Here is a 15,367-nt window from a genome sequence, read left to right as displayed (position 1 = left end):
TACCTTCAGGCTGTGTGTTTGTAATGTATTTATGAAACAAATGAACTTCCTCTTTAGACTTGGGTCCCATGCCCACGATTTCTCACTGTGTGTATGCAAAATATTTCAAAGACTGAAAAAAATTGGAAATCCCCAAACCCTTCTGATTCCAAGCATTTTGGGTAAAGGTTGTTCCCCATGTGAGTGCAAGGGCCCAACCACTCAGGCCATCCTCTGCTGCTTTCCTAGGAAAGTGGAGCAGCCGAGACTGGAACTGGCGTCCATATGGGATGCCGGCATCACAGGTGGCAACTTCACCTGCCATGCCACAATGCTGGCCCCAATATGTACAGTTTCAAAAAAGTCATGCCAACACTAATCCTCTGCCTAGCGGCGCCGGCACACCGGGTTCTAGTCCCGGTCAGGGAGCCGGATTCTGTCCCGGTTGCCTCTCTTTCAGGCCAGCCCTCTGCTGTGGCCAGGGAGTGCAGTGGAGGATGGCCCAAGTGCTTGGGCCCTGCACCCCATGGGAGACCAGGAAAAGCACCTGGCTCCTGGCTCCTGCCATCGGATCAGCGCGGTGTGCCGGCCGCAGCGCGGCGGCCATTGGAGGGTGAACCAACGGCAAAGGAAGACCTTTCTCTCTGTCTCTCTCTCTCACTGTCCACTCTGCCTGTCAAAAAAAAAAAAAAAAAAAAAAAAAAAGTCATGCCAACAGCAGTGTATTTCCAGAACCTAGCCTGGAATACAGTAGGTGCTCAATAAAGGTGGGTAAAAAGAAGTCACCCCAGGTGATGTCTGTGGCCCTCACAGAGCTTCACAGCAAGACTCCTGCGTGTGCATGAGGTGGTGTGTGTGTGGGGGGGGGGGGTCTGATTTTCCTGCTTCCTTTATCCATCCTCCCTCTCCCCCTTCTTCCTGCGCTTTCAGTTGAGGATGAGCAGACCTGTTAATCCGGTGCTTTATCTTCCAACCTCTTCCTTCTTTGCACCGCCTGCCTGGGGAAGGTGACCCTCTTCTCACCCCCATCTCTTCGAGGTTCCATGAGTTCTGTTTCCTGTTGTATCCTTCCAGTTAAACTTTCAAAAATTATCTTTATTATTTCTTTGAGAGAGATGGAGGGCTCTCCCATCCACTGGTACATTCCCCCAAAGTCCCACAGTGGCCAGAGACTGAAGCCAGGAGCTGGGAACTCAATCCAGGTCTCCCAGGTGAGTGGCAGAGACGTAACTAGTTCAGCGCATCACTGCCTGCCAGGGTCTCCTTTAGCAGGAAGCTGGGGTCAGGAGCCAGTGTTCCCCCTGGGAACCCAGGTACCCTGCGGTGTGTTGTACATCCCAGTCAGCATCTCAGCCACTGCTACCTTTTGCTTTTGTCTTGAACAAAAAAGACAGATCTTGGTCATTTTTTCCCCTTCCTTTCACTAATGGTGCTGTCTGCATTCAGTGTGCTAGGTGTCTTCTTGGTTTTCTAATTTTCTTCCTCCATCCAAACAGAAAAGGTGTGTGTGTGTGTGTGTGTGTGTGTGTGTGAAAATAAATAACGGGCCGGCGCCGTGGCTCACTAGGCTAATCCTCCGCCTTGCGGCGCCGGCACACCGGGTTCTAGTCCCGGTCGGGGCGCCGGATTCTGTCCCGGTTGCCCCTCTTCCAGGCCAGCTTTCTGCTGTGGCCCGGGAGTGCAGTGGAGGATGGCCCAAGTGCTTGGGCCCTGCACCCCATGGGAGACCAGGAGAAGCACCTGGCTCCTGGCTTTGGATCAGCGCGGTGCGCCGGCTACAGCGCGCCAGCCGCGGCAGCCATTGGAGGGTGAACCAACGGCAAAAGGAAGACCTTTCTCTCTGTCTCTCTCTCTCTCTCACTGTCCACTCTGCCTGTCAAAAAAATGAATAAATAAGTAAATAACAAAAAGGTACCTCTTTTACCATTTTCGAGTGTACGGTTCAGTGCAGTTACAAGGTGAGAATTTGCCATCAGGTCTCTGATGGAATTGAAACGGAGCCGCCGCGGCTGCAGCTGTGGAAGGCTCACGTGCCCAGCTCCAGGGCCGGTGGCATTTCCTCTTGTCCTTTGTCTAGTTGTCCCCTGTCTGGGTCTCCTTGTGTCTGTCTTTCTAATCTGTGGGCTCGCTCTCATTTTTCCTGGGAATCTTGCATCTCTTATGGGGGCTACAATTGCACTAAAGCACATTTATCACTGTATTTTGGATTAATGTTCTCATTCATGATTTTAAAGGCAAACAGAAGGTTTTATATTCTTTTTCATAGGTGATTTTTGGTATTTAACTGGTGTCGGGGACTCTAAGGAAAAAAAATTCTCTTATTCCTGTTGTAACAGTAAAAGATTAGTTTTAGGTAATATAGTTAGGAACCAGTTTGTTGTTTTAGGTAGAAAGAGGAAAGCAAGAATTATTGGAAAAGTTTTTTAAATGTATTTATTTATTTATTGACAGGCAGAGTTAGACAGTGAGAGCGAGAGACAGAGAGAAAGGTCTTCCTTTTTCCATTGGTTCACCCCCCAAATGGCCGCTACGGCCAGTACACTGTGCCAATCCAAAGCCAGGAGCCAGGTGCTTCCTCCTGGTCTCCCATGGGGTACAGGGCCCAAGTACTTGGGCCATCCTCCACTGCACTCCCAGGCCACAGCAGAGAGCTGGCCTGGAAGAGAAGCAACCGGAACCAAATCTGGCACCCCAACTGGGACTAGAACCCGGTGTGCCTGCACCGCAGGCGGAGGATTAGCCAAGTGAGCCATGGTGCGGGCGGAAAATTTTATTTTAAAAGGTTTTCATTTTTACTTAGTTATGGTGGTGGTTTTGTTTCTGTATTATTCTAATCGCACATGTTTATAACAACAAAAAATTTACAAAAATCTAGATAAGGCAAAAAGAGAAAAGTGTAATTACCTGTGTTTTATTATCCAAAGATAAGTATTGTGGACTATTTGGAACTTTCCAGATCTTTATATATCTAACAGGATCAAATTGTAGTGCTTTTAACCATGCTTTCATTTAAGTTATTTGAACATCTTTTCCATATCAAACATATACCTACAACCACACACACACACACATATATATATATGCACGCATACATATATATACACACACATATATACCATATATATACATATATATGTCTAGCATGACAATTGCTTTGGGGCTTTATATATTAAAAGAAATAGTAGAGGCCGGCGCCGTGGCTCAATAGGCTAATCCTCCACCTTGCGGCGCCGGCACACCGGGTTCTAGTCCCGGTCGGGGCGCCGGATTCTGTCCCGGTTGCCCCTCTTCCAGGCCAGCTCTCTGCTGTGGCCAGGGAGTGCAGTGGAGGATGGCCCAGGTGCTTGGGCCCTGCACCCCATGGGAGACCAGGAAAAGCACCTGGCTCCTGGCTCCTGCCATCGGATCAGCGCGGTGCGCCGGCTGCAGCGGCGGCCATTGGAGGGTGAACCAACGGCAAAAGGAAGACCTTTCTCTCTCTGTCTCTCTCTCTCACTGTCCACTCTGCCTGTCAAAAATTAAAAAAAAAAAAAAAATAGTAGAATTGTTAGTATGAGGTGAAAATACTATCTTCTACCAATTTTGTCATTTTGGTTTAGTATTAATAACCTCTAAAACCATTACTGAATTAATAAATCCCTATAAATCTGTAAAGAATATTGTGTTTTTACAACTATAATGGGATTCCAAACCTTTTTATTTGTTCATCCTTTCAAAAAGCTCCAAAAATAAAAAAGTAAAAGAATACCGTATACTCTACCCAGCTCGCATTGCATCATTTGCATTATTTGCCTATACACACATGCGCACACACACATTTATACAAATACATATCATAGAATCATTTATCATATGCATTTTAAACAAATTATTTGAGAGTATTTCCTAATAGTAAAGATGTTCGCTTAAATAACCACAGTATACTTACCATCTTTATACATTTAACATAGATACAATATTTTATCCAACCTGTAAGAGTTGAATAACACTGATATAATATTTTATTCAACCTGTTGCCTGTATGATTTGGTTCCTCAATTCATGAAGGAATTTAGTCCTCAAAGTATAATATTAATAGTACTGAGAGGGTGGAAGCTTAGTCCAGTTATAGTGTTCAGAGGTGGGGCCTCTGGGGGTGAATTGATGAAATTGGATTGGGGCATTGGGTGGTGTCCCTGTGAGTGAATCCTGTTTGCTTTGTTAAGAAAGAGAGAGACAAACATAGATGCAGTCAGACAAGTGTGCTGTCTCTTGCCACATGATTTTTTGGTAAGATTTATTTATTTGAAAGGCAGAGAGTTACAGAGAGAGGGAGAGACAGAGAATCTTCCATCTGGTTTACTCCCCAAGTGACCACAATGGCTGGGGCTGGTCCAAAACCAGGAGAACCTGGAGACCCATTCAGGTCTCCTACATGAATGCAGGGGCCCAGGTACATGGGCTGTCTTCTGTGGTTTCCCAGGCACATTAGCAGGGAGCTAGATCGGAAGTGGAGCAGCTGAGACACAAACCAATACCCATATGGGATGCTGACGCTGCAGGCGGCTTAACCCATTATGCCACAGCACCAGCTCCCACGTGATGCTTTGCGCCACCTCTGGACTCTGACATAAGGACAGCCGTGGCCAGATGGGGCCCCCTACATCTGACACCTCCAGAACTGTGGTCAAGGTAAACTTCTTTGTTTATAAAGTAGCCTGCTTCAGGTATTTTATTATACTAACAAGTCAGTTGATACCTGCAGTGTCGTTCACAACATATTTTTCCCTCTAGTACAGGTTGGAGTCTAGATGCAGACTTTGTATTTGTTGTGCATTTTTAACCTACGTTAATTTGGAACTCCCCACAGCCTGCCTTTGTCTGTATGACATCGGCATTTTTCACAGGTGCAGTCACATGACACCCTTCTGTGAAGCACAGCACTCTCGTTTTGTTCGTCTTTCTTCGTGGTCAGATCAGAGCTGTGCGTTTGGAGCCAGTGACCTGCAGGTGACGACCTGTCCTAGGGTGTCACCTCCAGAAGCAGGCGTCCCCTTTTTATCACATGAGTGACGCTGATTTCCGTCCCTCAGTCTAGGTGTTACCTCATTTCTCCACGGTTTCCGTTTTTGCCCTCCTTGGTCTGTGGGAAGGCACTGAGGCTCGTATGAAGACACTTTCCTACATGGATAAATATTCAAGCTGATATTTCTGGAGGGCGCTACGAGTGGACAATTGCTGGAAGGCTGTGTTCCGCTGTCTTACTCTGTCCTCTCCAGGAAACATTTCAAGACCATGCAAATATCCTGCTTTTTTATCAGAAATTTCCCCTGGAGTTAATATTTGATATTGACGATTCTTGCCAGGTTTTATCTTTATCACAATGGTTGCAAAGAGGTCATTTTCCAAATTTAGCTCTCCTTCCAGTCAGTCTTCAGCGTTCTGTGACAAACTAGGGACTTCGCTTCTCTTCCGTTTATTTGCTTGTTCATCTGTTTGCTATCTCTATGCTCTCATGAATTCCTTTTTTTTCCTCCAGTGGTTTCCATTTCATTACTAAATACACTTACTCTGCTTGCCCAAACTGCTCTCTGTCTGCTTCCTGCCAAGGCTCTGCTGAGAGTTTATAGTCCACCTGTGTGCGTAAATTAGCTTGGCTTAGTTCTCTCAAAAATCACAAAACTGTTTGCAGTGATACAGTCAGTATCCTCTTCCACATCCCCTGTACTCCATTCTCCACAGCCCCGTCCTTGTAAATAACCAAATTCATTGTTTTCTGTTTATCCTCCTGGTGGTTCCTATTTTCTGTTCCATCTTACACAAAGGGTAACCCATTATCTATGCTGTAATTAAAAAGTTCATCGAAAATGTTTGTGAAAAGCACAAATTTAAACTTTTTTTAATATATGTTTGTTTATATTTTTGAATGTCAAAGTGACAGAGAGATCTGTGTGGTTTACTCCCCACAAGGCTGTAACAGCCAGGACTGGGCCAGGAAGAAGCCAGGAACTCCATCTGGTCTCCTACCTAGGGGCAGGGACCCCAGCACTTGGGCCATCATCTGCTGCTGTCTCATTTTTCAGGTGCATTAGCAAGGGGCCGGATCAGAATCAGAGCAGTCCAGACTCGGAGCAGCACTCTGATATGGGATCCTGGCACTGCAAGCGGTGGTGTTACCTGCTGCGCCACTGGGTCGGTTCTAGACTTCAAAAAATTTTTGCACCAAATAAAACATCTTTTGATTCTATTTTCCATTACATTTTTAAATTGTTCTTGTAGATGCTCTTCTGTACTTTGCTTATTTCACTTCACGGTGTCTCTTAGAAATCCCTCCGGATCAATTAGAAGAGATCACCCCCACCCCCCCACCCCAGCTTTGAACAGCTGTGTAGTGTTCCATTGGGTTTGCAGATAATCACGAAAGACACAGTCCTGGAGACCAAAAACCCAGGTGTTGAAATCCCAAAAGATCAACAGTCTAATAATTCTGGAAAAATAATTTTTAAAATTTGTAAAAGACATTTACATTTTTAAGAAGATTTTTGGGACCAGCATTGTGGCATAACAGGTAAAGCTACTGCCTGTAACACCAGTATCCCATATCGGCACTGTTTTGAGTTCTGCCTGCTCCACTTCTGATCCAGCTCCCTGCTAATGCTCCTGGGAAAGCAGCAGAAGATGGATCAAGTGTTTGGGCCCCTGCCCCATGTGGGAGACCCAGAAGAAACTCCTGGTTTCAGCCTGGCCCAGCTCCAATCATTGTGGCCATTTGGAGAGTGAAATAGTGTGTGGAAGGTCAGTCTCTCTCTCTCTCTCTCTCTCTCTCTCTCTCTCTCTGTGTGTGTGTGTGTGTGTGTGTGTGTCTTCCTCTTGCTGTGTAACTCAGACTTTCAAATAAATAAATGAATCTTTTTTTAAAAAAAAGAGAGATGTACTTGAGAAACATAAAAACACAATACAGTACTTCATAGGCCACTTTGCCCATAAAATAGGCAGTAATAGCATACTTGTTTTTACACGCATAAACATTTATGTATAAGGACAGTTGCATGGGTATGAGTAATGAGCGAATGGCATTCATAAAGAAATAGATCAGAAAGCAAAATGTGCAGGTGCACATCACGATGGTTCGTTACTGTATGTGCCGAGCTTGGTAACTGTGCTTATCTGAAATACTGGGATAGACAGCCTGAATGTTTTGATAAGACCCATCAAAAACCATGATGGCTCACCACCGCAGATAACACTCACCCAAAGATCGAAGATCTATAGAAACTTTATGTTTCACAAATTGCAGTGTACCAACAGGACATCTTTTTATTTGTTGAGGAAATTTCAGCATTTTTATAGATGTGCACAGTGCTTATACACCAAGCCAATGTTGCAACAAAATGTGCTTTTGCAGAGCAAAAACCTTTGTTAAATGTCAAGAACAAATTAGAACTCTCTGAAAGCATTTACATCATTAATATGTCCAGTATTGGAAATGACACAAAGGTAAAATACATGGCTTAGTGAGTTGCAAAATATAGTACTGATAATTTAAAACAGGGGGGAACACAAAAAGAAAAAAACAAGTACTAAAAAGAAAAGCCAACACATGAAAAAGTCTATGGTAGGGATAGATGGTGAGCAGTTGCAAGGGGGTAGTCGCTGAGAGCCAGCTGACTTTCACCAGCTAACGTTTTACGTCATGCGTCATGGCGTTCTTTGGGTCATGACTGTCCTCAGAGTTCATTCACATTCATTTTCTGCCTGGTGCTGCTCCTTTTGGAACTCTTCTGTGCAGATCCGGTCAAATTTTCCCATCTTCTGTGCTGTGCTTCTGAGATGTTTTGGGCATGCAGAAACCCATTTCACATTCAAATACACACCCTGGGCATGGTGAAAACCAGTACTGGTGACCAGACAGCAGCACCACTGCCTGTCTCCTTATCCTACTCTGCCCACAATTACTTTCATACCGGTCATTACTTCACTGCTTCCTCAGACAGGTGCCACTTTACGGAATTTTATCAGCCGAAACTAATGCCAGTGCAGACAAATGACATGTATTTATTATTTATTTATTTTGACAGGTAGAGTTATAGACAGAGAGAGACAGAGAGAAAGGTCTTCCTTCCATTGGTTCACTCCCCTAATGGCTGCTACGGCTGGCACGATATGCCTGCCGATCCAAAGCCAGGAGCCAGGTGCTTCTTCTCAGTCTCCCATGTGGGTGCAGGGACCCAAGCACTTGTGCCATCCTCCACTGCCCTCCCAGGCCACAGCAGAGAGCTGGACTGGAAGAGGAGCAACTGGGACTAGTACCTGGCACCCCAACTGGGGCTAGAACCTGGGGTGCCAACGCCGCAGGCAGAGGATTAGCCAAGTGAGCCACAGCACCGGCCGACATGTTTTTAATTTTTTTAAAGATTTATTTTATTTATAAGTCAGAATTATAGAGAGAGAGGAAGACGCACACATACACACACACACACGCACACACACACCCGAGTGAGAGCTCTTCAATCTGCTGGTTCACTCCCCAAATAGCCACAATGGCTGGAGCTAGACTGATCTGAAGTCAGGAGCCGAAACTCCTTCCAGGTCTCCTACATGGTTGCAGGGGCCCAAGCACTTGGACCATCCTCCACTGCTTTCCCAAGCACATTAGCAGGGAGCTGGATCAGAAATGGGGCAGCCGGGACTCGAACTGGTGCCCATATGGAATGCGGGCACTGCAGATGCTACCTCAGCCCACTGCGCCACAGCTCCAGCTCCTGACATATTTTTAAACTTCCATTTCTGTTACTGTTGTATCATATGGTGAATCTACTCATCTGAATTATCTACTAAAGGCATGGAGCTCAATAGAAGAAACAAACTGTATTGGTAACAGTTTGAAATTTACTTTTAGAAGCCTTTTGTCACACAGAAGTCGGGATCTGTCATTGTGGTTTGAAGATTCAATAGAAATTTGGTTCCTTAAGTGAGTAGATAAGTTCCAGAATTTTCAGCTCAGGGACATTGAGTTCTATGAATTGCAGGCACTTCCAGAAGTTCATGGAAAGATGAAATTAAAAGTAAGTCTATTGAGTTGGAATTTGGCCTATTGGTTCGTGCACTGGGTTGGGATGCCTGCATCCCATACTGGAGTGCCGGAGTTCGAGTCCTGGCTTCACTTCCAATTCCAATGTCTGGCTAATGTGCACTATGGCAGGCAGTAGGTGATGGCCCAAGTACTGGTGTCCCTGCCACCCACATGGGAGACCTGGCTTCAGCCTGGTCCAACCCTAGACCGCTGTGGGGCGTTTGGAAATGAGCCATGAATGGGAACATTCTCACTCTGGCTCAGTTTCCCTCCACCCCTGTCTCTTAAATAAAGATTTTTAAAATAAATTTATTTTGGTGCAAAGTTTTGGAATCCGTGCATAGTTTTTTTCATAATATGTATTTTCCATGAAATTCTTCTATTTGATAAATAGCAATGGGAACATTTGCCATCCATTGAGCAAATTGCATCCTGTGCTAGTTTTTCTATGTTACAGTTGGTGGTAATATGAGAAGACTCTCTTCTGTGACAGCTCCCTTACCAAGAATAGTTCACCATTTAATATGCTTTGCCACACTGGAAGAACACAAGTGTCTTTGGTCAGAATTTGCTGAATTCTTTTCGTTGACTGAGAAGGGTGCTAGCACAGTGCTATGTGTGTGGGGTAGAGGCACACTTGGCTGCAGAGTTGGACAGCTACCCAGCGGACAGCTGAAAACACGCTAATGCTTTCCCCAGGGCTGAGCATTCCACCCACTTACCATACACTTTCTTCATAGGGGAATTGTAATTTTTTATTTCTTTGATTTCTGCTTTTAGGATTTCAGTTAGTCTTTTAGAATTGTCATTTGGGGGTTTTGAACTTTAGGGATTTTAGAATTTAGGGACTTTGACCTTTCAGGATTTTAACACTCAGGATTATGGCGTTTGGGATTGTGAATAGCACCATCCTCCAGTATGGTGTGTGTGTCCCGTAATTATCCTGCCAGTCTCTTGTGCTCAGACATCCAGGTGGTTTCCAGTCTTTTTCTTTGTGTGTTTGTTTTTTTAATATTTTATTTATTTGAAAGGCAGAGTTAGAGAGAGGCAGATGCAGAGAGAGAGAGGTCTTCCACCTGCTGGCTCACTCCTCAAATGGCCGCACCAGCCAGAGGTGGGCCAATCCAAAGCCAGGAGCTTCTTCCAGGTCTCCCAACATGGGTATAGGGGCCCAAGGACTTGAGCCATCTTCCGTTGCTTTCCCTGCCATAGCAGAGAGCTGGATGAGAAGTGGAGCAGCTGAGACTTGTTCCGGCGCCTGTATGGGATGCCGGCACGGCAGGCGGCAGCTTCACCGCCGGCCCCTCCAGTCTTCTTCAGTAGCATACGATCATGTACTGGCTGTCCTAATATTGTTGGAGTTAGTGGGTGAAGTGTAAATGCATGTCATTTTATTAAATGTTGCCAAGTTCTCCACTGGGACTGTACCTTCCAAGTTGTACTTTTTTTAACATTTCCACCAGCAACAAATGAGATTGACAGTTTCTATATAGAGTATATTGACAAGCTTTTAGATCTTTGTTAGTCTGGTGAGTGAGAAACAGTGAAGATTCAGTTGAACATTTCTTAATATGGCTAAGGGCCATATTTATATCTTCCTGTGAATTGTCCGTTTATCTACTTTGCTCAATTTTGTATAGGATTTTGGTCAGTTTTTCCTTCAGTTTTTAAGCATTCTTCATAAATTAGGGATATCAAACTGCAATCAGCAATAAGTACTATGAATATTCTGGTCTCGTTTATCATGTTTTGACATTGCTGATGGTTCTTTTCTGTCAGAAGTTTTTAATTTTTATATAGCTGAATGTACCAGGGTTATCTGGTTTGTAGTTATAAAATCTTTTCCCTACACTGAGACTAAAATGAATTTACCCAATTTTTTTCCGATACTTGCCATGTTTTTTGTTTTTTTTGTTTTTTTACATTTAGGTGCCCAATGCTTTTGTCGTTTATTTTTATATGCAATGTGAGGAATGCATTTAGTCTCTGTGTTTGCAAATAGCTATTCAGTTGTCCCAATAGCGTTTGTTTATTTTAAAGGCAGAGAGAGACAGATCTTCCATCCACTGATTCACTCTCCAAATGACTGCAACAGCAGGGCCTGGGTCAGGCCGAAGCCAGGAGCCAGAAACTCCTTTGGGTCTCTACATGGGTAGGGACCCAAGTGCTTGATCCATCATCCGTCTGCTGGTTCCGAGTTGCACCAGCAGGGAGCTGGTTGGAAGCGTGTAGCCAGGACTCAAACCGGCACTCCAATATGGTATGAGGGTGCACCAGCGGCAGCTTAACTTGCTGTGCCACAGAGCCCACCCCAACCAATAGTGTTTATTAAAAAAAAAAAATGCTTTCCCATTGATTTGAGATGATACCTTTATCATATTTTATACATATTTAGGTCTGTGTCTGGATTGTTTCTCATCTTCCATGTGCCAACATCACACATTGAATTTGAGAAGTTCTGTAGCGTGTTTTCATGTTTGACTGGGCTAGTCTCTTTCATGGCTCTCTCTTTTTCAGTGTTTTCCTAGCTATTCTAATGTGTTTCTTTTTCCTTAGGGGAATTTTTGATTCCATGCATATAACACCATAAAAAAAGTTCATTGGTATTTTTATTGGAATCACTTTAAATCTATAAATTTGAATGCAATTAAAGTAACTGGCAAAAACATGTCAGTAATTGAATCCTCTTCAATGACAGTGTTTATACAGATTAAATTTTCTAATTTATCTGTCTCTTTGAGAAACATTTGCCTTGTATTTGTGAAATAACGTAAGGAGGTTAAATACTGACTGCTGTTCAATTTTTTGTTTTAGATTTCCATGGTGTCAGTAATTCATATTCCTGATAAGACTTACAAGCTTCCCTGCAGAATATTGTATCAGTATTTACTCTTGGCTCAAGGTCAATTTCATGATCTTAAGGTAAGTCGTGCCCTGTAGTCTGACCTGTGTCAGTTTGTTCACAGAATTTCAAGGATAGCCACTCAGAGAGAGGCCGTGGTGTTTCGCAGTGAGTGGTTGTAGGTGTCAGCTCCTCCTTGCTCTTGGCTGTGCTAACTCACAAATTCGGGCAGCTCTTTGGGCCCCATGATTTGAAACGTCATTGTCATTTATCCTTATCGTTAAGCCTTGATTTTTCTTTGATTTTCAGCAACTTTTCATGTCTGCAAATAATAATACCACTCCCTCCAGCCACCCCTCTCCAGAAGAAAAAAACACGGACCGAAGCTTGTTGGAAAGGGCCGGACTGTCTGAAAGCGAAGTGGAGCCGTGGGAGGAGAACAGCAAGGACTGTGTCGTCTGCCAGAACGGGGCCGTGAACTGGGTGCTGCTGCCGTGCCGGCACACGTGCCTGTGCGATGGCTGCGTGCGCTATTTTCAGCAGTGCCCAATGTGTAGGCAGTTTGTGCAGGAATCTTTTGCACTTTGCAGTCAGAAAGAGCAAGATAAAGACAAACTGAAAAGTCCGTGAGGATGTTGTTGCAACTGAGAAGTACACTTTCTACCTAAGATGCAGAAATTCGTGTTCTTAGAAGGTAATCGGAACTTGAAATGTACAGTAATGAACTTCAGTGGATATTCTAACTTCCTGCTTGTCCGATACATGGATGATGAAAACTAATGATTTCTCCCTACTCAGTATGGTGAGCACTGGAAACCATCTGTGTTAATATATAAAAATCCATTCAACCCTCCAGAAGAATGTAAATGTTGGCCTTTTATCAGCTAGAAGATTTCATGTATTGTGGATTACAAAAATCGTTTTTGAAAGCCAGCCATCTAAGATTTGAGGAGGTAAAAGTCTCAAGATTGCTAAAGAGTTTCCCTTTGACAAAATCTGTGGTGTAATTAGGAAACAACTTAGTTCTTCTTAAAGTAATTGTATGTTTTTCAGTTTATAAAGGAGTTGGCAAGGGCTTCCTGCTTTAAATCCTTTCAGGAAACAGTAGTTTTTATCAATACCCATTTGGTTTCTGACTTCCCTTAGCATCAGAGTTACATGAGCATGGATCTTAATTTTTAAATATGGGTTCTTCACACAGAAACACAAGGTTCAGTTCTTGACTGCTCTCCTTGTGTCATAGATTCAAAGGATACTCATCTCAAGGAGGCAGATTTAGAAAATAGAAAATGTCTTGGGTAATTAAGTTTATTAAATCGCCTGTCAATTGTGGTCAGATTAGCAGAAAATGGTCTACCAGGGAAGGTCTTGAGACTGAATGCCTTGCCTTAGAAGTCCTCCTGCACACTGTATCTGGCCAAAACTGGACAGGTTTTAGAGCTAGACAAACCCCTGAAAGAAACAAATCACTATTGTTTTCTAGTGTATTCTTCTTCCAAACCCAAGATCCTTCAGAATAATCAATTGCTTTGTAAGAGTTGAGGAACTTTAGAGGCAGAAAAGTACCATGCCCTACTCCTTCCAAGATGAGTGAGAAGAAAATGGTGAATTAGAGCTTCCCATGTCCTTAGTGAAACTCGCCAGCAAATCGCCAAGAAAGCAGACCATGGCAAACAAACCATGACGTTCAGGGAGATGTCCAAGCCTTTTTGTCCTGCTTATGTTTAGAATAATGCCTTATCTTTGTATCAGGGTTTTTACAAAATACCATTTCATTCCAATCAGACATATGAGAAGTCTTCATAAAGTTCATGGAAAATGCTCATTTTGAAAAAAAAACTATGCATGTATTTCAAAAAATTGTTGCACTAAAATAAACACCTTTAAATTTCATTTTCTGTGAACTTTTTGAAGTACCTTCATAGCACTCTTAAGATGACATTATCTGGTCTCCATTATAGAAGCCACATCAAACTCCTATCTGTGTTCAATAGCCATGAAATAAATACCTCGCAGGGGCTACTTTGAGGGAGTCTGGGCTAGAGGATCAGGCAAGGCTCCTGACCTCAGAGTGTTTGTAACTAGAAAGAGCATTGATGATTAACACAGCCCCCTCTGGAAGTCCTTTAGGCTCAATCGCAGCTGCCTTTGTAAACAGGAGGTCAGAAGCTACAGTCCCTGCTGCAGTGGGCTGGCAGTCTGTTAGTCTTGAAAACTCACTTTGTCATATGAATTGAGAGATGCTCAGATCATTTCCTCCATCCTAGGCATCTTACCTCCTTTTGCTGATCAGTGTGTACCTAAACTGTCTTAGATATATTCAGATTCAGTATCTCTCACCCAAAATGTTTGAGACCAGAGTATTTCTTATGACAGATTTTGGAACATTGGCACAGAAATAATGAGATAATCTTGGGAACAGGAACCAAGTCTAAACTAAAATCATTCTGTGTTTTATATACATCCTGTACACCCAGCCTGTATGATACTTGTAGTGTACCTATATTTTGACTGTGACCCATCACATGAAGTCAGATGTGGAATTTTCCACTTGTGGCATCATGTTGGTACTCAAGAGTTTGGATTTTGGATTATTTTGGATTTTAGATTTAAAATTAGGGATGTTCAACCTGTATTTTCTTTCTGTTTGGAGGTAGATTCCACCAATTCTGCCTGTGTTCTTACTGCATTCTTCATAATTTTGGGTAGTAAAAGATATGTAACATAAAATTCACCATTTTAACTATTTTAAGTATAAAATGCAGTGACATTAAGTGCATTGATTGTGCCACACTCACCAATATCCATCTCCGTAATTTTCCCATCATTCCACACAGAAGCCCTGTGCCCACTGAACAGTGACTCCCATGACCCTCTTCTCAGCCTGTAATAACCACCACCCTGCTTTCTGTCTACAAATTTGACTATCCTAGGGACTTCAAATAAGTGGAGTCTTACAGTCTTTGTCTTTTTATGTCTGTCTTATTTCACTTACCATAATGTTTTTAATGTTTATCCATGTTGTACCTTGTATCAGTATTTTCCTTTTAAGACTAATATTCCACTGTGTCACTGTGTGTGTGTGTAATTCATATTGATTATGTATTCCTCAGTCATTTTTCATAACTCTTCAAGATGATTTGCCTTTAGTTCCTCTTGCTGCAGGTAAAGTAATTTTTTCTCCTGCCTCAATGGTAATAAATATGAAAAGTTTGGTGGGTAATCAAATAAAAACAGATACAGACAGTCCCCAACTTACAGTGGTTCAACTTACAATTTTTTTTAGCTTTACAGTAATGAAAAAGCCATACACAGTCATTAGGCTCTGAACTTTGTAGTTTGATCTTTTCCTGGGCTAGTGATGTCTGCTATGACACTGTCTGCTCTTGGCATGCTCCCGTGGCAGAGAGCGGCAGCTCCCAGTTAGCCACAAAGCTGAGCGGCCAACGCTGCAGTGTGTTGTGTTGCTAAGCCATGGTGTGCGGTAGGTTTGG

General features: G+C 43.3%; 1 protein-coding gene across 3 annotated transcripts in view; it reads left to right on the top strand.

Moving 5' to 3' along the window:
* The window catches only part of CGRRF1 (cell growth regulator with ring finger domain 1), a 44,679-nt gene extending 29,552 nt beyond the window's left edge, over positions 1-15,127 (top strand). For all 3 annotated transcript variants that reach the window (XM_008269675.5, XM_008269674.5, XM_070053641.2), the window contains 2 exons: positions 11,846-11,953; positions 12,183-15,127. In XM_008269675.5, the coding sequence (XP_008267897.3) occupies positions 11,846-11,953; positions 12,183-12,503 (429 nt within the window). In that variant the 3' untranslated portion in view covers positions 12,504-15,127. The remainder of the gene's footprint in view (positions 1-11,845; positions 11,954-12,182) is intronic.
* Positions 15,128-15,367: the final 240 nt, after the last annotated feature.

The sequence above is a fragment of the Oryctolagus cuniculus genome, chromosome 12 (genome assembly GCF_051225735.1).
Source record: "Oryctolagus cuniculus isolate XC-2025 breed Fujian yellow rabbit chromosome 12, ASM5122573v1, whole genome shotgun sequence".
In the NCBI taxonomy this organism is placed as follows: domain Eukaryota; kingdom Metazoa; phylum Chordata; class Mammalia; order Lagomorpha; family Leporidae; genus Oryctolagus; species Oryctolagus cuniculus.
Note: the sequence above shows the minus strand (reverse complement) of the source record. Positions and strands in the feature narration are given on the sequence as shown.